This window comes from Mustela nivalis (assembly GCF_964662115.1).
Source record: "Mustela nivalis genome assembly, chromosome: 5".
Taxonomy (NCBI): Eukaryota; Metazoa; Chordata; class Mammalia; order Carnivora; family Mustelidae; genus Mustela; species Mustela nivalis.
The window spans coordinates 142,363,829-142,387,079 of NC_139024.1; the positions used below are offsets into that span (position 1 = coordinate 142,363,829).

A 23,251-nucleotide genomic window follows, 5' to 3' on the forward strand; every position below is an offset into this window, starting at 1 on the left:
CCGGTGTTTCTGATTCCTAATCAGTCCCCTGGTGATGGCCATTCTGCTGATGGTCCACAAAACAGGTTTTGAGCTTGTTGGCTTAAGGCCGCTTGCAATGATTGCTAAATGATTTACTGTTCAAGATAGAACTACATTTATCCTCTATTAATTCCACACTGAATTATTGATAGAAATAGGACTATGAAACAAATATTCTTGGGGGGGAAATAATTTGCAAACTATTCAACTTTCCAGCTTCAATCACTTATTATGGATGCTTTTCATGATAAAGGATTTCAGAAAATAAAAGAGTATTTTCAACAGAGAGAAAGCCGCATTCCTCAAAAATACAATCATCTTGTATTCTATTATCTTGACAGATCCATAAATAAGGCAAGTAAAGATTGTGTGTGTGTGGGGGGGAGGGAGAATACCAATGTATAATTATTCTGAATGCTTCCCCACCCCCCAAGTTTTATTGGGGGTATAATTGACCCTTAGCGCTGTATCTTCAAGGGGTATGATATAGTGCTGTGACTGACATGTACTGGGAAATGATGACCACAACAAATTTATTTAACATCTGTCATCTCCTAGATACAAAATAGAAAATTTCCTTGTGATGAAGGGCACCTGGCTGGCTGAGGCAGAAAAGCAAGGGGGCATGAGTTCGAGCCCCGTGTCGGGAATAGAGATTACTTAAAACCTAAAAAAAAATTTCTTTGTGCTGAGAACTTTTAGGATCCACTCCCTTAATAATTTCATTGTAAGGTTTTAACTTTGTGTGGTCTAATACCCAGCAACTGGAGAAAAATGAATTTCGACATGTTGCGCTGTTGCTGAAATGTCTTCAACGATTCTTCATTGACGGCCTCAAAGAAGAGGAGCCTTTGCTGATCCAGCAGGGACTGATCCCAAAGATAAGGGTCTTGTTTTAATTTTGTATGGCCTTGAGTCATTTAAAGAACTGGAATGAAACCAGTTATCTAGTTTGGTAGTTTGTTCCTTTGCAATCGAACTTGGAAAATTGGTAGGGATGCCTACAGTCTTTATCAGCAAACATGAAGTTCAGGACAGGTTGTTTGTATATGTGCTGCGTGCTCTGGGGGTCTGCAGAGATGAGCCCGACCTTCCCTCTTCTCCCCTTGACCAGCCAATGTTGTAGTCGCAGGTTTTAATTATTTTAGTGAATTTCACTTGAATATAGCCTGAGTCGGGAGTAACTATGACATGCCCCTCCACTCAAAGGCTCTAAAAGCTATTTTAATAGACATGAGTAACAAGACTGATTTTGGATAAATGATCAAAAACTTCCCCTTGCCACAGCCTATTTTTCCAAACGTGAAACTCCGTTGAATCTGAGAAAACAAAGAGCAAAAATACTTATACTTATTAGAATGCTTATTCTAATTCAGGCAATTGTGACTGTTTATTCTGTGTTTTAGGGATTAACCAGAGGGTACTATTATGCTTGGACAATGGCATCTGGAAGCAAAACAGAGTTTATTAAATCTCTTGTTATATCCCTCTTTTCAGGAGCAGATTTTGCAGCCCTTTTAGATGTTGATTTGTTGGTGAGGAGATGAGGGAAGATAGAGGGGCAGGAGCATGCATGATCTGGCTGGTTCCAAAATCTCTTCCCGGCCACCCCCCTCCGGACTCTAGTATCTGATGTTTAGTCAGACCAGGTTGGCATGCTCGCTTCAGCACATATACTAAAATTGGAATGATATGAGATTAGCAAGGCCCCTGCTCAAGGAAGCAGAGAAAGTCTGTTATCTTAGGGTTTCACGTACTTGTGGAACATATACTGTGGAGGACATTAGGAGACGGAAAGGAAAAGAGAATTGGGGGAGATTGGAGGGGAAGAGGAACCATGAGAGACTGTGGACTCTGAGAAACAAACAAGGTTTTGGGGGGCATGAAGGAGGCTGGTGGTGGGTATTAAGGAGGGCATGTATTGCCTGGAGCACTGGGTGTTAGACAACGAATCTTGGAACACTGCATCAAAAACTAATGATGTATTTTATGGTGATCTAACACAATAAAAAAAAGTGAAAGTGGTCCTAGATGAGTATATGGAATATGATTTATTCATATGAAATTTAAGGCTAAACTAACCTATGGTTCTAGAAGACAAAACAGTGGCTAACACTGGTGGTGATAGTGACTAGAGAGCAGCCCTGGGAAAGTTTATGGAGTAGAAATGTTCTATATCTTAATATGATGTGTGATTACATGTTGTATATTACCATACATAATTTTAAAAATATTATCCGTTTTAAAAAAAAGACCAGGTTGGCTCAGGGAAATCTCCCCGGGCGCCACCACTTCCCTATTTTTTTTTTTTTCTTCAAACTTTAAAGTGACTCTAACTATGTGGCACCCCCTCCTCTGGGGGTTGAGGGAAGAGCGAATAAACACCAGGCTTTCCCTAACTCCTCTCAGGGATTTTAAAACCGTTTGGAGGGTGGGGGGCGGGGGGGGGGATGAATCTAAGCGTTTTGCTTAAGTAAACTCTATATTTCATTTTGCACATAGTGCCTCCTAACTCCCTCATATAGTTACATAGATGACAGGAGATGGGGAAGAGGGGGTAAAACCACTTCAAAGGAAGGGGAACAGGATATACAGCACCCGCCCACCCCCACCGTGACTTGGAACCCTAAGCTGATTGGTTTTTTGTTTTGTTTTGTTCTGGGGCAGGGGAAGATGAGTTGGGATCTGTCCCAACCTGATTTTCTGTTCAGATTTTAAAAATACCCCTCCAAGGGGTGCCTGGGTGGCTCAGTGGGTTAAGCCTCTGCCTTCAGGCTCAGGTCATGATCCCAGAGACCTGGGATCCAGCCCGCATTGCATTTAGGCTCTGTGCTCCACAGAAAGCCTGCTCCCCCACCCCCTACTTGTGATCTCTGTCAAATAAATAAAATCTTGAAAAAAAAACCCTCCAAGATTTAAAGGGTCAGATCAAATTTCCACTGGAGTTTTGAAATCAAATGGAAATTTCCATATTCTGTTGGAATTCTGCTTGGCGATGGAAATTTGAGAACCAGAACTTAGGCACATTCTAAAGCCTGTTCTGTTTCATGTAGGTTTTGGCCAAAGAAAAATAGATTGATACTGTCAAAGTGGATGGGATACTAGGTTCTTTATTTTTTTTTTCTATTTATTTATTTGACAGAGATCACAAGTAGCAGAGAGAGAAAGAGAGAGAGAGAGAGAGAGAGAGAGAGAGAGAGAGAGAAGGCTCCCTTCTGAGCAGAGAGCCTGATTCTGGGCTCTATCCCAGGACCCTGAGGTCATGACCTGAGCTGAAGGCAGAGGCTTAACCCACTGAGTCACCCAAGCACCCCTAGATTCTATACTTCTAAAGTTGATTAGATTTGCAGGTCAACTCAAAAGGCATTGGGAAATTATTCTCCCCAGAGTAAGAATTTCCTGTGGAAAGGAAAGTATTTAGTCCCATACCCTAAGATCCTGGAGAATTAAGCAACTTGTCTTCTACCGTAGTAGTAGAAGTAGTAGTAGAAGTAGTAGTAGAAGTAGTAGTAGAAGTAGTAGTAGAAGTAGTAGTAGAAGTAGTAGTAGAAGTAGTAGTAGAAGTAGTAGTAGAAGTAGTGGAAGAAGTAGTGGAAGAAGTAGTAGTGGAAGAAGAAAGAAGAAGTGGAAGAAGAAAGAAGAAGTGGAAGAAGAAAGAAGAAGTGGAAGAAGGAAGAAGAAGTGGAAGAAGGAAGAAGAAGTGGAAGAAGGAAGAAGAAGTGGAAGAAGGAAGAAGAAGTGGAAGAAGGAAGAAGAAGTGGAAGAAGGAAGAAGAAGTGGAAGAAGGAAGAAGAAGTGGAAGAAGGAAGAAGTGGAAGAAGGAAGAAGTGGAAGAAGGAAGAAGTGGAAGAAGGAAGAAGAAGTGGAAGAAGGAAGAAGAAGTGGAAGAAGGAAGAAGAAGTGGAAGAAGGAAGAAGAACCTAGTACATCTGTAAATAACTCTTTTGTCTGGTTTCTGGTAATCCCACAGCTGTAGGGATATGTATGATCATGGCATAGAAGTAGGTCCCAGAGAGTGATTTTCTAATCCCAAGTCTTGATCAAAAATGTGGCACTGCCCTCTTCTCTGAATCTCTGCTCAACATATTCTGGTGTGCTGAGAGGGGAATAGGATTTAGGGTGGTGAATGGAATCATGACAAACAGACTTAAAAGCATGCAATTCAGAGTAGGACTATAGGAAGGGGGAAATACCGCCTTAGCAGTGAGTTCCGCTGTATAGAAGGCATTTTTTATCCCCTTCCCTTAAGCTTTTGGAGAAAAGTTTGCTTCAGAGGGTGGATGGTTCAATCTAGTACAAATCTTTGCCTGGTTTGAGATCAAAGAAGCATCCCTTAGAACTCCGTAGTGGCCCTCCCCCCTCACTGTGCATTAGAAGCCCCTGGAGAGCTTTAAAAAGCCCTCTCTGGGTCCCCGCTCCGGAGAGAGCGATGTACTGGGTCTGTGATGGGTCTAAGGCATCAGGGGTTTCAAAGCTCTCCGGGTTTTCCTAATGTACAGTTAAGGTTGCCAGTGGATTGGTCTGTCCATGGTCTCCAGCTGGGCTGCTTTGGGTTCTTGGCTCCAAAGTGAACCAAGTTTCTAAGGCTCCCTCCTCTAAGATTTTTTCATTACGAACTCTTCATACTACGTGTTCAATTGAAAATGTCAAACTATGCTCACAGGATTATTTTTATAAGCCAAAATGGTCTAAAGATGGCCCTCCCTTTTTTTGAATAAACATTCTAGGAGGGTTTATATGCGTTTACTTTAAATCCTACCAATCCTAGCAACTTAATAGGAATGGGGATATACGTTCCTACAGGAAAACAAATCTCCAATCAGCAGGAAGCTTTTGGCAGAAGATTGGCCTGAAGCATATATACTGTACTAACTTACTTCTGGAGCACTTTCCAAATTCTGCATATTCTTTGAATAGTTTTTTTCCAGCCTCCTAGATGACAAAATTGCTGCTGTGTTGGGGAGGCCCATTTATCTCAATCTTTAATCACTAGCCCCTATATAGGACTTTTTGGCATCAATCCTGGCCAACTCTGGTCAGTATCTGAGAACTTATTGGTACAACCCTCTAGCAGTAGGACTTGATTCTGGAGAGTTCTAGATGGAGGCCTTAGAGGTCTACCTGAAATGTTCTAGAAACCAGTCTCTAAAACTATTTTGTTCTGGTAAAAGATTTATGAAACTTTATTGAATAGACCGTAGTTACACAGTCACAGAAAGTTCCATCATTGTTTCTTCTCTTGTGTACATGGTTTCCTGGTTTGAAAAAACAACTGCATTTCTGACCATGGCAGAGTCAGCGTCCGACACATCCCTGACTGATGTTCTAGAAGACTTCTTTGACACAGCCTTGGTAAGGAAGCAAGGACAGAGACCATTGGTAATTGGCAGAATCTTCAAGTTATTTATAAAACTTGTTTTCTAAGATGTGGGTTTTGCCAATACTCTCATATTTTATTGAAATACATGAAAAAGAAACCATATATAACCAATGCTATAGAAAAAAGTGATTTCTTTTCATGCATACATTATTCAACTATTTCAGGGAGATCAGCTGATTTTAATAGTGACTGAAGGTCAGATAGGATTTATTTCTTTTTCCTACTAATGAAAGTCCACTCCTGCCTATTAGAGAAATATCAAGTCTAATGAATTAATGTTATAGTTGATAATGGTTTATAAAATAATACAAGCTTTACTTTTTCTTTCTAGATTATTTCCAGGAGTAGTAGTAAAGGTAAGTATATTTATAACTAAATTGATTATTTATTAGAATATTCTGGTATAAATATTCATCTAAATAACATGTAAAAGTAAAACATGTTTCAGTACTTGGCTTTATTGGCCTCCTACCCCGGGTTGTCCTGTAGTAACAGATTTTGTTATAAAGTATGTCTTGATTTGCCTGAGGTCCATTTTATTTTGTATTAAATATTTTTAATGCGGGACACCTGGGGGGCTCAGTTGGTTAAGTGTTTGTCTTTGCCTCAGGTCATGATCCCAGGGTCCTGGGATGGAGTCCTGGCTGGGGCTCCCAGCTCAGCGGGGAGTCTGTTGCTTCCTCCCTCTCTGCTGGTACCCCTGCTTATGCGCTTGTGCACGTTCTCTCTCTCTCTCTCTGTCAATGTTTTAATAAGTTTCAATGTAAGTACAGTTGACTTAGAGTTTTGGGGGTACAATATAGCCATCTGACAATTAGGTACATGACTTAATGCTCTGTCATCTTATAACATTATTGCAGTATTGTTCATACTCTCTGAGAAGGCATTGTAAGAAAGAAGAAGAAAGAAGCAAGCCTTCTGTACTGTTTACACAGCTATATTCAGGATAACTTACTGATGGGGGGTGGTGGGATGGAGCAGACCAGTGATCCCCGAGCTAGGCAGCCGTTCGCTGCCAAGTCCGGGCCTTAATCCGCAGCCTGTATAGTGTGAGGAGCATGGTGGTCGGGTCAAGGGTAGTTGTCTCAAGCCGTACCAGCTGTGCACCGGAGATCTGTACTAGTTCCCTGCAGTGGGGGCTTCTGGGCCTTACTTAAGGGACGGTCAGTCAGAATGAGACTGCATATTCCAGTCAGGACCCCCCTTCTCCATGGGGCATGGAGCCCCGAGGCAGGTCACGGCGCGAATACAAATAAGACACGGAGTCGGAGGCCAGAGATGGAGTTCGCGTTGTTAGCACTCCTCCGGCTGTGCTGCTCATCTCTGACTTGTGACAGGAGGTTTGTAACTCTGGATCCCCTTCGTCTCTTTGGCCGATCCCCGACCCACCTCCCCTCGGGCAATCACCTTTGTCCTTTACATTTAAAAATCTGTTTTGTTGTTGTTCATTTATTTTCTGGATTCCACATAGAAGTGAAATCGTGGATTTCTGATTTGTTTCACTTAGGGTTAATGCCCTTGGGTCCATCTGTGTTGTAAATGGCAAGATCTCATCTTTTTATGTTTGAGTTCCAGTCCATAGTATCTACCATATCTTTTCCCATTCATCCACTGCTGGACCCTTGAGTTTCGCCCACCGCTTGGCTGTTACAAATAATGCTGTTATAAACATAGAGGTGCATAGATCTTTTCAAATTAGTGTTTTCACTTTCTTTGAGTGAATACCTAGTAGTGAAATGACTACATCAAAACGGTATGTGTAATTTTTTGAGGAGCCTCCATACTGTTCTGGGGGCTGTACTGGTTTTCGTTCCCAACAACTGTCTACACATGTTCCTTTTTCTCCACATCTTCACCGACATCTGCCCTGTATATACCTGCCTCTTTTGTTATAGATTGACTAGATGAGTAGGAGTTTCTCTGACCTCTGTTCTGTTGCACTAGGTATATATTTTTGTGCTAGTAATACCATACTACTTTGATTACTGTAGCTTTGTAATATGGTTTGAAATCCGGAAGCACGATACCTCCATCTACTTTCCCAAGATTGCTTTGTTATTTGGTATCTTTTTTGGTTCCATACAAATCTTAAGATTATTTGTTCTGGTTCCGTGGAAAATACCATAGGTATTTTGCTAGGAATTGCATTGAACCTGTAGATTACTTTGGGTAGTATGGATATTTAAACAATATTCTTCCAATTCAAGAGCATGGTATATCCATTTATTTGTATCTTCAGTGGTTTTTTTTTTTTTAATTAATGTTTTACTGTTCTTAAAATATAGGTCTATCCCCTCCTTGATTAAACTTATTCCTAAATATTGTAATGCAATTATACATGGTATTATTTTCTTAGTCTTTCTACTAGTTCATTATTAGTATATAGAAACACAACAGATTTCTATATATTGATCTTTTTTTGGGGGGGGTACCCTGAAAATTTGTGAATGTGTTTTAAAATTTTTTCAGCTTCTTCCCTTCTTAAAAAATTTAATTTCAATATAGTTAACAGTGTTATATTAGTTTCAGGTGTACAACATAGTGATCTAACAATTTTATACATTAGTGCTCACCATAAGTATATTCTTAATCCCCTTCACCTATTTCATCCATCTGCTTGCCCACCTCCCCTCTGATAACCATCTGCTTATTCTCTGTAGTTAAGAGTCTATTTTTTGGTTTGTGGGGGTTTTTTCTTTGTTAAATTCCACATAGGGGTGAGATCGTATGGTATTTGTCTTTCTATGGCTGGACTATCTTGCTTAGCATTTTACTCTCTAGATATTGTTGCAAATGGCACAACTTCATTCTTATGGCTGAACAATCTGTTCTCTGTGTGTGTGTATATATATATATACACACACAGACATACACATACATACACATGCCACATTTTTTCCATTCATCGGTGGACACTTTGGCAATTTCCATAAAGTGGCTTTTGTAAATCTACTGTAAGCATAGGGGTACATCCTTCAAATTAGAGTTTTTGTATTCTCTGGCTCAATACACACTAGTGTGAATACTGGCTCATAGAAGTTTCTGAGGAACCTCCATACCGTCTTCCACAGCAGCTGCACCAGCTCGCGTTGCCACCAACAGTATGAGACAGTTCCTTTATCTCCATATCCTCACCAACACTTGTTTCTTTGTTGATTTTAGCCATTCCAACAGGTATGAGGTGATATCTCATTAGTTTTGATTTGTACTTTCCTGATGAGTGACATGGAACATTTTTTCATGATGAGTGACGTGAGCATCTCTTCATGTGTCAGTTGGCCATCTGCATGTTGTCTTAGAAATGCCTGTTCATGTCTTCTGCCCATTTTTCAATTAGTTTATTTCTTCGGTGTTGGGTTCTATAAGTTCTTTACATATTTTGAATACTAACCCTTTACTGGATATGTCATTTGCAAATATCTTCTTCCATTCAGCAGGTTGTCTTCTAGTTTCATTGGCTATTTCCTTCATTGTAGGGAAGCTTTTTATTTTGATGAAGTCCCAGCAGTTTATTTTTGCTTTTGTTTCTCTTGCCTCAGGAGACCTATCTAGACAAACGTATGGCTGATGTCAGAGACCTTAACACCTCTGCTCTCGTTTATGGTTTTTATGGCTTTTAGATCTCAAATTTAGGTCTTGGATCCATTTTGAGTTTATTTTTGTGTATGGTGAAAGTAATATGATTTCATTCTTTAGCATATAGCTGCCCAGTTTTCCCAGCACCATGTGTTAAAAAGACTAGACTAACTAGATTATCTTTTTTCCCATTGAATAGTCTTTCCTGCTTTGTCAAAGATTAAGTAACCATATAATCATGGGTTTGTTTCTAGACTTTCTCTTCTGTTCTATTAACCTTTGTCTCTGTTTTTGTGCCAGTACCATACTTTTTTGTTTACTATATTATAATGTGGAAACTGGCATTGTGCTACATACAGCTTTTTCAAGATTGCTGTGGCTATTTGGGATCTCATGTGGTTCAATACAAATTTTAGAATTGTTCTAGTTGAGAAAAATGCTGTTATTATTTTGATAGGGATGGCATTAAATCCGTAGACTGCTTTGGGTACTATGGACGTCTTAATATTCTTCCAATCTATAAGCATGAATTCTCTTCCTATTTGTGCCCTCTTCAATTTGTTTCCTCAATGTTTTTTAGTTTTCAGAGTATAGTTCTTAACCTCTTTAGTTAAGTTTATTCCTAAGTATTTTGTTTGGTACAGTTGTCCATGGGATTGTTTTCTTAAAGTTTCTTCTTTGTTTCTTTATTGGTGTATAGAAATGCAGTAGACTTCTGTACATTGATTTTTATATCCTACAACTTTACTGAATTCCTTTATCAGTTCTAGTTTTTTGGTGAAGTCTTTAGGTTTTCTATATAGAATATGGTCATCTGCAAATAATGTATTTTACTTCATTCTTACCAATTTGGATGTCTTTTTATTTCTTTGTTGTCTAAGTGCTGGGGCTAGGACTTCCAGTATTGTGTTAATAAAAGGTGACAGTGGGCATCCTTGCCTTGTTCCTGACCTTAGGGGGAAAAGCTCTGTTTCCCCCATTGAGTAATGATGTTAGCTGTGGGTTTTCATAAAAGACCTTAGTTATGTTCCCTCCAAACTGACTTTTTGAGGGTTTTAATCATGAACAGATATAGAACAAACATTTGACAAAGGACAATGTCTATTAAAATGTTCTTTTATATTTCATTTATTTGTGACCCTGAAACACCCTTATATCCCAGGAATACATTTCACTTGATCATGGTGAGTGACTTTTTTTTTTTTTAATGTATCTGTGGTTTTTCTTTTCTTTGCTAATTTTTTTTTAAACTTCTTATATTAGAGATAATTGGTTTGTTCACTCCTGTGGGTGTATGTGGTATCTTTATCTGGGTTTGGGATCAGGGAAATGTTGGCCTCATAGAATGAACTTGGAATTCTCCTTCCTTTTATTTATTTTTTTTTAAAGAATAGTTTGAGACAAATAGGTATTAACTCCTCTCCCCGCACCCTCACTTTTTAAATGTTGGGGGTGGGGAAGCACAGGAGGAGGAAAAGGAAAGATGGCAGCAGGGGTGGGTGGAGAGAATCTTAAGCAGGTTTCATGCCCAATACAGAGCCCACCACCAGGCTCAGTCTCACAACCCTGAGTTCATGACCTGGGCTGAAATCCAGAAACCCAGGTACCCTGTTTTTTCTCCTAAATGTTTGGTAGCTTCTCCTGTGAAGCCATCTGGTCCTGGACTTTTGTTTGTTGGGAATTTTTTGATCACTGATCCAGTTTCATTGCTGGTAATCAGTCTGTTCAAATTTTCCACTTCTTCCTGATACAGTTTTAAAAGGTTATGTTTCTAGGAATTACCCATTTCTTCTAGGTTGTTCAGTTTGTTGGCATACACTTTTTAAAATCTCTTGTATTTCTGTGGTGTGGATTATTTCACTTGTGACTTTAGGTGTGGAAGGATTTTTGTTGCTGTTGTGTTGCCGTTTGTGAGTCTAGCTAGAGGTTTATCAATTTCTTTGATCTTTTTCAAAGAACTAGCTCCAGGTTACAGATTTTCTTCCTTTCAGCACTTTGAATACATCATATCATTCTCTTCAGGCCTAGAAGTTTTCTGCTGAAAGATTGGCTTGTGTGTGTGTGTGTGTGTGTGTGTGTTTCCCCTCAAACATATATAACTAGTTTGCTGCTTTTAAAATTCTCTTTATTACTGCATTTTGCCATTTTTAACTGCTGTCTCAGGGTGGACATCTTTGGGTTGATTTAAAAAAAATTTTTTTTGTTTTTGTTTTTGTTGGGAGAGCTCTATGCCTCCTGGATATGGACATCTGTTTCCTTGCCCAGATTAGGGAAATTTTCAGCACTACTTCAAATAGATTTTTCTGCCCCCTTTTTGTTCATCTCCTTCTGAGATCCCTTAATGTGATTTTGATGGGATTACTGAACTCCCTAAGTCAATTCTCATTTTGCCTATTTTTTTCTCACCTGCTCAGTTTGATTACTTTCCATTATTACCATCTTTCATGTTAATTCACTCCTTTCCTTTCTTTAGCTGATTGATTTCATCTAGTATATTTTTAGCCTCATTGTGTTCATCTCTGGTTCTTCTATCTTTTAAGATTTATTTTAAAGCGTGCATGTGCACAGTGAGGGGAGGGTAAAGGGAGAGGGAAAGATTGTCACAAGCATAGTCAATGCTGAGCACAAAGCTCAACATAGGACTGGAACTTATAACCCTGAGATCACAACTGAGCCCAGAGTCAGACATTTAACCAACTGTGCCATCCAGGAGCTCCTCTGGTTCTTTTATTTTGACTTTAAGATTTTATTAGAGTGCTCACAAGCAGGGGGAACAGGAGAGGGAGAAGTCTCTCCTGTAGGGAGACTGATGCAGGGCTTGATCCCGGGACCTGAGATCATGACCTGAACCAAAGGCAGACACTTAACCAACTGGGCCACCGAGGTGCACTCCTCTGGTTCATGTTTTTGTTTATTTTGTTTTTGTGATTTTTGGGGGGTGTGTGTATGTATGTGTATGTATGTGTATTTAATCTTTGTTAATGGTTTCTCTTATATCCTCTGCTTTTAAGTCCATTGTATATTTTATGATCCTTATTCTGAATTTATCAGCCATATTACTTATATTCACTTTATGTCTCTTTTCATAGTCTTTTCCTGTTCTTTAGACAAAATGAGACTGGACTGTTCCAATTTTGTGTCTGTGTGTGTGTTTGGAAAGTCTGCTCTGTCTCCTGCTTGTAAAAACAATAGCCTTTTGAAGGAAGGGTCCTATATTTTCCTGTGGTACAATGTCCCCTCTTCACTAGAACTTGGTCCTTTAGGTATCCCTTATGTGTTGTGTGTCCCCTGCTGTTGTGGGAATTCACCTTTTTTGTGTGGGAATCCTTGGTGTATAGCATGTTTCTCTCCCTTCATTTCTGGGGCTGCTCCCTCCTCCCGGCCATGAATGGCTGCTGTCAGTTTGGCTTCTCACTTCCTCTCCACCCTTCTTATCCTCTCCAATATGGCCTCTTCTGTGCCTTTGTCGAGTTCGTTGTGCCTGTGTTCAGGTTGTTTTCTGGGTTATTTGCTCTGTTGAGTGTTAACAATTTATATCTGTGGGAGGAGGTCACTTAGGGTTTTCTTACCCTATCGTCCCTATGATGGTAAGAGTCCATATACATTTAAAGTAATCAACAGGTATGTATTGGCATTTTAATTGTTTTTCAGTTGTTTTTTAGTTATGTATCTTCTGGTTTCTTCCCCTGTGGTTCTTTTTTTTTTTTTTTTTAAGATTTTATTTATTTATCAGAGAGAGGGGGGAGAGAGCGAGCACAGGCAGACAGAATGGCAGGCAGAGGCAGAGGGAGAAGCAGGTTCCCTGCTGAGCAAGGAGCCTGATGTGGGACTCCATCCCAGGACACTGGGATCATGACCTGAGCCGAAGGCAGCTGCTTAACCAACTGAGCCACCCAGGCGTCCCTGTGGTTCTTTTTTTAAATTAATATTTTATTGATCTATTTGGGAGAGGATGAGGGAGAGGCAGACTCCCTGCCAAGCAGGGAACCTGATGCGGGGCCCAATTCCAGGGCTCTGGGATCACGAGCTAAAGGCAGTTGCTCAACCAACTGAGCCACCCAGGTGCCCTTCCCCTGTGGTTTGAAGGTTTTTTTTTTTTTTTTTAGGGTTACACTTGGATTCCTTTTACTTCTGAGTATATGTATCAGAGGTTTTTTAATTTATGATTATCATTAGGTGCATATGTCATCTTGTGTGTCATAGCAGCCTTTATTAAGTTGATAGTCACTTAAGTTTGAACACATTCTAAAAGCACCAAATTTTTACTCTACCTTCCATGTTTTATGTATATATTTTGCATCGTCTTATTTTTGTCTGTCCTTGACTGTTTTTTCTGTAGATATAGCAGATTGTACTACTACAGTGTGTTAACAAACTGGTTTTATAATTGAATCTACTATAATTATAGTTGTTTTACCTGTGAATTTTGTCCTCCTATAACTTTCTAGCAATGGCCTTTTCTTTTCACTCAAATAATTCCCTTTAACCTTTCTTGTAAAGCTGGTTAAAAGGGTGATGAACAGTCTTAGCTTTTGTTTGAGAAAATTTTTATCTCTTCTATTCTGAATGATAACCTTGCTGGATAGAATATTCTTGGTTATAGGTTTTTTCCTATTAGCACTTTGAATATATCATTCCATTACCTTCTGGCCCACAATGTTTCTGCTGAAAAATAAGCTGATAGCCTTGTGAGGTCTCCCTTATATGTAATGGTTTTCCTTTGCTGCTTTTAATATCCTCTGACTCCTTTTTGTCATTTTTAGTATTTGTGTCTTGGTGTGGACCTCCATGGGTTCATCTTGTAGGATTTCTCTGTGCTTCCTGGATCTGGTTGTCTGTTTCCTTCTCCAGTTTAGGGAATTTTTCAGTTATTTTTTTCAAATAAGTTTTCCACACATTTCTTATCTTCTGGGATCCTTACAATGTGAATGTTACTGTGGTTGATATGTTGCTGAATTCCCTTAACCTATTCTCAATTTCTATTTTTTTGCTGTTCAGCTTGGTTCTCTTGCATTACCCTGTCTTCCAGATCACAAACTGTTTTGTCTCCTCTAATACACTATTGATTCCCTCTAGTTGTTTGCTTTTTGTTGTTGCTTTGTTTTGATTCTTGAATTCATCTGACTGATTTTTTTTCATATTTTTTATCTTTATTGATCTCACTTTGATCCACTCTTTTCAAGTCCAGTGAATATTTCTATGACCATTACTTTGAATTCTCTATCATATTTCTTATCTTCATTTCTTTTAGCTCTTATGCTGTGATTTTTGTCCTGTTCTTTCATTTAGTACATATTCTTGTTTGTCTTATATATGTGAAGGAGGAATAGCTGTGTCCCCTAGGCTTGAAAGTTTTGTGTAGAAGTTCAGTGGTTCCCTGTAGTGCCATGCCCTCTAGTCATCAGAACCACACAAGCTGGGGTATCTCATATGTGGGCTGCATATACCTTACTGTTGTGTCTAGCTATGTTTTCAGCCCAGTTAGCTCCACAGGTCTACTTTGCCTCCTGTGGATACACTGGGCAGGGTTTGATCCATGCAGCATTGAGGGGCCTGTGTAAGTCCTCTGTGGGTTCATAGGTGAATAGGGTCAGTCAGTCTGGTGGTCTGGAATTAGCCTCTCTGTGTGAGTGTATCAGATGACCAGTCTTTCTCCCTGTATAGCTCAAAGGCTTTCATTGGTGGGTGAGGATGGCAGTCAGACTAGGTATGTGCAATCAGCCTTTTTGTTGCAAGTATACCTAATGGCAGGGCTTTCTCCCTCTGTGATCAGTGAAAAGGCTTGGCTTCTAGAACTGTGGGCAAACTGGTGTGTAGGATTATTTCCTCCTCTCTAGGGCAGTAGTCTCTTTGGAGTGGTGCTGGTTTCCCACTGGGGCACGTTGCATTGTGTGGTGGGGTAGGAGTCACTTGTAAGGATGGCTGTGAAGACGGGTGGGTTGGATGGGGCAGGTCTGTAAGGGAGCACTGGGGGTGGGGCATGTGGTTCTAGCAAGACTGGAGGAGCGTGTTCCTGCTGGCTCTAGTAAATGTCCAGCTATGTAAGCTGAGGGACAGGAAGAAAAATGGTGCCCACCAACATTTTTGTTCTTAGAGAAGTCTCCTAAAGATTCCTGCCCCTCTTCCACATACTGAGATTAGTAAATCAATCTCTTTCATGTATGCCTCAGGTACTTTTAAAACTGCTGCTTTTATGTCGTGTCTCAGGACAGGTTATCATGCTGTCTTTTTGTGGGTGGGGACTCTTCCGTAGAATTCATGTTCTTTTACTTTTTTTGTGAACAGTCACATGCTTCTTAAATCTTCATTTCCTGAAGAAAGCACTTCTTAAAAAGTCCCTTTTCTGCTACCTGGCAGTGTTCCTCTTTCCCTTTTCTAAGGCTCTATTTGTTTTCTTTACTATGTAAATGAAAAGAGGACACCTGACAGTTGCTAATTAACAGGTACATAAATGTTTTTAGGATCCTCTGTTGTCCATCTGGGCTGTGTTGAAATCTTCAGGCTTCAAACTGGCAGGCAAGTTGTTGGCACAGCTCCTAGTCAAACTTTTGATTTCCAGAGATCATCCAGCAGTATCAATGTGGCTTTTTGATAGAAGATGAATCTTTTTTTAACTTCTGTTTTTCTGGTTTGGGGCTCATATAATCTTATGAGTTTTATGGGGCGTGAATATATGACATGTGACAAAAAAATCTGTATATCAAAATTGCGCCTTTGAGCCTATGAAAGTAATGTTATGATCATACCACAAATGTTTTCACTTTTTATATCTGTACTGTAATTTTATCTTAATGTGCATAAATGAAATCATAGTGTAATAAGCAGGATAATTTATAAATAATATTATATAGTAATTAATATTGATAATTATAATAAATATTAATAGTATTAGAATAAATACTATTAACATAATATATTGCTAATATTGATATACATAATTAATAATAGGATAATCACATACCCATTTCTTTTCACTATGTACTGACTTAAAAATAACTGAAGTTTCTCCAGTTAATGCTATTTAATAAAGGTCAATACTTTGTTCAAACCCTGCTTTTGTTAGCATAATATCTTTAAAATTTTCATTTTTGGAAAATATACAATGTGAGAAACAACAAAACTACAGTAGCTCTCCTTTCTATATCTGTCACTCAGTCTGGATTAAAAAAGAAAAAGTAGTTTTGCTTGAGAAAAGGTAATCACACACAGCCACACTTTGTGTATGCTGCTCCTTTCCTCAATGAAGGTCTAAACACTGCAAGTGTATTTTGTCCCTGTCTTATTGCCCAGACTGTTTCAATTTCTAAAATGTTCTCTGCTTTCATGGTGTTTCCAGTCTTTGCCTCTTCCTGTTTTGTGGGATTCACTTCCTTATCTTCTTCGCATCCGCTTGATTTTTTTCTAAAATTATGCTTTCAGGGAAAATGCAGATTTTGGATTCCTTCATATTTACCTTAGGGTTTCTGGTGACAGGAAAGACTGTAAGTCATCTGATTCAACAGGAGGTGAGTTGCAAATAACAAATCTGCTAACAGTCGCTATAAAGGCCTTTGAGAATGTTGTTCAATTGGCCTCCATGTTTCTTCCCTGTAAATACTTTCCCTGTCTCCAGGCTTTGAAAACCTTGAACTCCATTTTGCATGACATGCCTCAGGAAGAGCGAAGACGACTCTCTTTGTTGGAAGGCCCAAGTCGTCTTATGTAAGTGACCTTGTACTTGATTATGGGATGCTGTAAGGGTAAAGCTCTCTGGTTGTACTGCCTCTGTCTCTGTTCTCCTTAGACCTGATGCCTTCATCGCTTTCTCTAGTAAATGCTTTGTGCACCTGTTGTGCACAGGCTTAGAGCTAACAGTGACGGAGGACTAAGGGGAAAAAGCTAGACTTTGCTAAGTTTTTCTTGAATAATATGTTTGTCAAGTTTGTGAGCTGAGATGCTTTCTTGGGCTATAGGTTATTTTTTCTTCTGTGAATGTGAGTTAAAATAGTGACTCCTAGGAGATTGTTAAGGGTATAGACTCTGGACCAGACTGAGATCTGGTTTTGCCACCTCTCTTTGCTCACCTGTAAAATGGAGCCAACTGTAATCCTTGATAGTTATTATATAGGTTGAATTAAGCAACCCATTGAAAGTGATGACCATGTTACTTAGTAGCAAATGCTCAAAATCTACCAACTTTTAGCTATACCATTGGAATTTGTATTGCTTTCCAAAAATGGAAAAACTGGATTTTTTGGTTTTGTTTTTTGATGGCCTAGTTAGGATTATGTAGTTCTTGGGACATTGAAATTCAAGAGTAAGTTTGTAATGTGTGGCCATGAAAAGCAAATCCAGCACCCTGTTCTAAAATTCGAACCTAAATGTGTTACCGTGCTAGCCACCAACCAGCATCATTGACATATTGTGGTACGCCGTCATTCACGTGACCTGCAGCCATGATGGAAGAGAGGAAGGGCAGCCACGTCGCCATATTATAGGCCTGAATGAAGTGATAGGGAGTATAAGGCCCACTGCTGTCATGTCTGTTCATTTAACTAGTGTTTGCAGAATGCAGTGTTTCTACTGAATATTTCCTCAAAAATATCTATCTAGGTTAAATTAATCATTACTCTTAATGTTATATTTAGAATTGGAGAACAACTGATCCGATGTTTTCTTGTAAATTTTCAAACTAATCGTATGGTCCTGCCTTACTGTGTGTTCTAAAAAGTCTGGAATGTTCTGGACTTAAGGTTAGATATAAAGTCTGCAAGCACAAAGTAGTGGTACTATTTTAAGGCAAGGATTTCTTTTAATAGTAACAAAGCAATCTGTTTATGAGAAATTGAACTATGAGATTTCTTGGCCAATCTGTTTTTTAAAATGGGAGTTATTTGAGACATTAAAAGACCAGTATCATACTTGTTAGCATTTAGCTGAAATTATTATATAATGTGGGAATCTGTTGTTGGATGTAATGTGGTTAAGTTTTTACATTATAATGATAAAATTACCAGTTTTTAAAAGCTATTCAAGAGCTCACTGGAAGGACTCACAGCATTTCTTTGAGGTGTCAGTTATGTTTTTAATAAGATTTATCCAAAAAATATATTCATGCAAGTTGGTGAGATGACTATAAAATTCCCTTAGCATTTGTTGATCTTCAGACTTCCTCCAATTGAATTCCCTTTACAGAAGGAGCAATACTGCCTCCGAATGTATAAGAACTCAAGCGTCTTTTAAAAAATGCTTTTAAGTCATTAACTTTTCTTGACATTTAAGAAATATATGTCAAGATGTATTCTTGACATTTAAGAAATTATGATGCTGAGTTTGAAATAATTTCAAAAATACACATCTTGGTGGGGGGTCTGGGGGGCTCAGTCAGTTAAGCATCTGCCTTTGGCTCAGGTCATGATCCCAGGGTCCTAGATCAAGTCCCCTGTTGGGCTCCTGCTCAGAGGGGAGACTGCTTCTCCCTCTGCCCCTCTCCTTTGTTCGTGTGTGCTCTCTATATTTTAAAAAATATACATCTTGGTTTTATTTTTAGTTTTTCAAATGTTTGTCAGTGAAAACTTGTTTCTTTCTTTAAGATCTTATTTATTTTATTTGACAGCGAGAGAGAGACACAGAAGCAGGGTGAGCGGGAGAGGGACAAGCAGGCTTCCCACCGAGCAGAGACTGACAGGTGGGGGGCAGGGACAGCTCTATCCCAGGACTCTGGGATCATGACCTGAGCAGAAGGCAGATGCCCAACTACTGAGCCACCCAGGCACCCCTGCATCTTGGTTTTAAGTTTTAATGTCAATAAAGTTTTATGTACACTACAGTAAAATGTTATTTATCTAAATGTTTCAGGAAAGACCTTGCAAGGACAATCTTGACTGTGGGTGGTAAGAATTGTTTAGAATTTTAAATATTAGAGTATTACATATTGGACAATTGAGGGTTTTGTGAGCATCTTAGAACTATGGGTAAAAATTATGGTCAAGTTGAAAATAGGAAGAACACTTCTAATTTATGAAAAGTTTTAACATGCTAAAAGCCATAAGGAATAATTCATGAATACTCATTTCCTCACCAACCAGCTTAGTCAAATTCTAACATTTTGCCATATTTACATGGTCTTGGTTTTTTTGGTCTTTTGTTGTTGTTGTTGTTTGTTTGTTTTAGTAAAATAAACCAGTTACATGTAAAACTCTGGTGTACATGTCCCTGATCTTACTCTCCTCCCCAATGGTAGAGGTAATCCTTGCCTTGGATTTGTTTTTTCAATCAAAAGTATGTTCTTCTACTTCTACGTATTCATAAACCTCATACACTATTTTTTCTAATTTTTATTTAAATTTTAGTTAACATACAGTATAATGGTTTCAAGAGTAGAATTTAGTGATTCATTACTTCATACATTGCTTTGCATATTTTAAAAGCATTCTATAAATGTCCTCCTGTTGTACATATCTGGCTGCAGCTTATTTTTTAATCCTTAAAATTACTTGAAATTAAACATGTTATGTTTTATCAGTCATGAAGTATCACAGTTTATTCTGATTTTATTTTTGTAGTAATATTAAGACTGTTGGGGCTGTTTTGATGAGTGTTTTAATATAAAACATAAAATGTGGAAATGTTTTAATTGTTATATGCTGGCCTATTTAGATTTTCTGCTAATGTTAAATACTGAATTTATGTAATGGTGCTTTAGGATACATATTACTGCCTATAACTGTAACATACAATGCCAGTCTTCAAAGATGGAATTTCTTAGAACAAGTGTTAATCTGTAGAACTCCATTTTTTTCTTTTGCTTTGCCCACCTCAGAATAACCTACCATTTTTTAATCTCTAGATTATGACCAGCAGGTTGCACTTTCTGAAGCATTGTGTAGACTGACCTTGAAAAAATCAAGGGCTGACCTTGTTCATGAGTGGTTTGAAGATGATGTCCTTGCTGAAGCTTTCAAAGAAATTAAGGATCGAGAATTTGAGACGGTGAGATTCCTGGTCATCAAAAGTCCACTTACCCAATACTTATTAAACATCCTCAGTGTTCTCTCCAACATTGGGCTCAGGGGATGAAATTTTCTTCAATTAGGAAATGATTAAGCAAATAAGGAGCCATTCTTAAGTTTCCTATTTCTCACTTATGTGAAATGATCTGAGGACTGAGCAGAATATCTGTGTACCAAATATGGGCATACAGATTTTTTTTTTAAAGGTAATTTGGACTGGAGACAGGTGATATGAATATGATGGACCCAGCTCAAGAAAACGTCATGGGGGGGGTGGCAAATTTCAGTGAATTTCAGATGGTAGGAGAGCTAGAGAAAATAGGCATTTCAGCCTTGTACAGAGCAGCTGGGACAATGAGGGGAGGTTGAAATGGGCATGGGGTGCTCTAGTTGGAGAAGTATTATAGGTAGTTGTGCTCTGAACCATCAGGCCTCTCTATTTTAGAGGAATAGTAATTTCCAGTGTTTTCCATGCAGTCTGGGTTCATGGTGATTATACCTCCAAAAAGCACCAAAATAGGTAATAGTTTGCTGCATATTCACTTTCATCCTAAAATAGCTCAAATGGTTTTCCTCTTCTCTCTAAAAGTTCTTACAATGAAGGTTAGGTCATTCAGGAAAAGGTAAAATTCTTAGTAACCATGCTCGTGTTGAATCGAGCTTTTCTGGTCAAAACCACTATGCAATTACAATTTTATTAAATCTGAAGTTTTAAATATACTTAAAATATTAACTTTGAGCCTACTGCCAGATAGATAGTAGTTGTTTAACCAGTATTGATTTTGATGGAAATGGAAAGACTATAAGCCTCAGGTTTGAGTCTACCTCCGTGGCTTACATGATGCACACACTTTGGTAAGGTAGTTGACTTACGAAGCCTCAGTGTCATTATCTTGAGATAGGAATAAAACCCACCTTAAAGCTGTGAGAACTGAATTAGAGAAACCAGTGTGCCCGGGATGTTGTAGACTCAGAGGTTAGATCCCTTTTTCCTCTTTGTTATTCCCTCGTGGTCAAAGAAATTCCACGAAAATAAGTCAAAAGTAACATTTCTCAAATCCTTTCCCCCATAGAGCCATTGTCTTCTTAATGGAACTACTTTTAGGTCAAGGCTTACATTGCTGCTGTCTATTTAGTGCTGCATAAAGATGTGGATTGTAAGGAGGGACTACAATATCCATTCCTCCCTAAGAAAAGGGACAAAAACCTGGGTTGGTATCTGTTCAGCTTTAGTATTTTGGAGGCAAAAAATTTACCTTCTTCCTGGCTTCTGGGTAGGAGAACTCTCTAACAATAATCCTTATTCTCAGAACCTGTGTGAGAAGAGAGAAACCAGGAAGGAATGGGGTAGAGAACTCTTCATGATGAAAACTGGCAATGGATAATGTTCCCAGAATAAACCCGAAATGTATAAACTTATGGGTTTGTGGTTTACTCATTCTGGGTAGATATTAGCAAGATGGATCCCCAATGGGTTAGCATATAAACTGTAATCTAGGTCACTAGTTAAATCTATTTCTTTCCCCCTCAACCCAGTGAAATGTAACTGTGTACATAATCTTTGGAAACTTAAAGCATTCCTCAGCTGAAAATCTCCTGGCTGGGGGTTCCTTCTAGAATTTGGGTCTGAAGTTTCCCCTTTCTAACACAGAGTATTGTTTTAATTAACTTGTAATAATGAATCTTGGTAGCACCCTGTGATGTTACTGGATCCTGGGAATTCAGAAGCAAACCCTAGCTTCTACATGCTGGTAAAAAATAGTAAAAACTTTTTTTTTCTTAAAGTTTGCATTATTTCTTTGAAGGATAGTAGACGGTTTCTCAATTACCTAAATAACCGACTTGGTGATGAGAGAAGGTAAGTATGTCTCTGGGTGTCATTTTATTTTTAAAATATCTGATATTAGAAATCTAGGATCTATTCTATTTCAGGAGAGAATAGAAGATACATAATTTATCACTACTAGATTATCCATTGAATAGAAACATCAGGAGATTAGATCCATTATCCATAGTGATTCGTTTGTGTTTAAAAATTACCTCTATCAGTTTTTTTTTAAGAATATTTACTTATGCTTTGGAATATGTTTAACATGTTCTTTAGGAGATTTTATTAAATGATTTTTTTTTTTTGAAGATTTGAAGTCTGTAGAGATAGGCTTATTACAAAATGTTCTTGATGAGAATTTGCTAAGTTCACTCCTTTCATTGGAATCTTGCCCAGCAACTAGGCAGAGATAGTATTAGTAAGCCTGGCTGGTAGACCAGTAATCCGGACTTGTACACGAGCCAGATGGAAAGTGGAAATCTATCCAGGATAGTATCCATTTGTAGGTTTGAGACCCTCTTCCATACTTTGTGCAGAGAGATTTAATCACATACCCTAGATAAAAATGCTTGTTATAGAACATGTGTAGGTTGTGCTGGGTATCTGCCCATATTATATTTTTTACGTTGTGAAATGTTTTGCAGGGTCTATTCATTTCCATGTATTGCTGCTTTTGCAGATGGGCATGAGGTATGTTCATCTCTGGGGGCTGTGAAAGTGGTATATATGGGTCTCATAGACCCTAACTTAGGTATACATACTTAGACCAAACTGCTCTCCCTAAAAGAAGGGTTTTTTAGAAAAGGAAGCTTCCTTCTTTTAGAGGTCTCCATTCTGAAGCCTTTCTTCACCTGTCTTCTCTCCTGCTCTAACTGGGATGCATTACTAATAAGTTGAAGGGTTCTATTGTTAATGCCAGATACAGGAATTTTAGGGTTGATACTGTGTTCGTGAGATCTATTACAGGAATCTGGCATTATTTCACCCTATTAGTGGATGCCATTATTCATGCCTGTATTTTAAGGAAAAGAGCAATTCCCTGATTCTTTCCATCCATTTGATGCTCCCTACTTTATCCACAGAAATTGGGGGCTCTTTTTTTCACAAGATACTTCTACTTTATACTTTACTGTCTAAAAGTGGGCAGTTTCTTTTTACCACCTTCTTCGGTTTCTAAATGAACAAGGTCCACCTACAGCATCTTCCCAGGGGATAAATTCTTCAAAGACCTATAAATCTTGACTCAGCTGAGGTTTCCTGGACCTTGTCATCAAAATGTCCTAATCAACAATTTCTTTGCTTTGGATTTAGGCTGTTTCTAGGCTTCTGTGAGCCGAACCTTTAACTCCTAACTATACCACAAGTTTCTTCTCCCTAGGACTAATTTTAGTAGCCTGATTGAGTTCTGCATCTCTATTTTTTCCCCTCTGGTTCTCTGAAGTTTCCAGTATCTGC

At 38.6% G+C, this 23,251-nt stretch overlaps 1 protein-coding gene across 1 annotated transcript in view; it reads left to right on the forward strand.

The window, feature by feature from the left end:
* Nucleotides 1-5,268: 5,268 nt before the first annotated feature.
* Nucleotides 5,269-23,251, forward strand: part of SYCP2L (synaptonemal complex protein 2 like) — a gene marked incomplete at its 5' end in the record, with an annotated part of 98,532 nt that continues 80,549 nt past the window's right edge. The window contains 8 exons of the mRNA XM_082729478.1: nt 5,269-5,373; nt 5,733-5,757; nt 16,397-16,482; nt 16,590-16,678; nt 18,815-18,849; nt 19,806-19,948; nt 21,774-21,826; nt 22,441-22,486. Of these exons, the coding sequence (XP_082585604.1) occupies nt 5,269-5,373; nt 5,733-5,757; nt 16,397-16,482; nt 16,590-16,678; nt 18,815-18,849; nt 19,806-19,948; nt 21,774-21,826; nt 22,441-22,486 (582 nt within the window). The remainder of the gene's footprint in view (nt 5,374-5,732; nt 5,758-16,396; nt 16,483-16,589; nt 16,679-18,814; nt 18,850-19,805; nt 19,949-21,773; nt 21,827-22,440; nt 22,487-23,251) is intronic.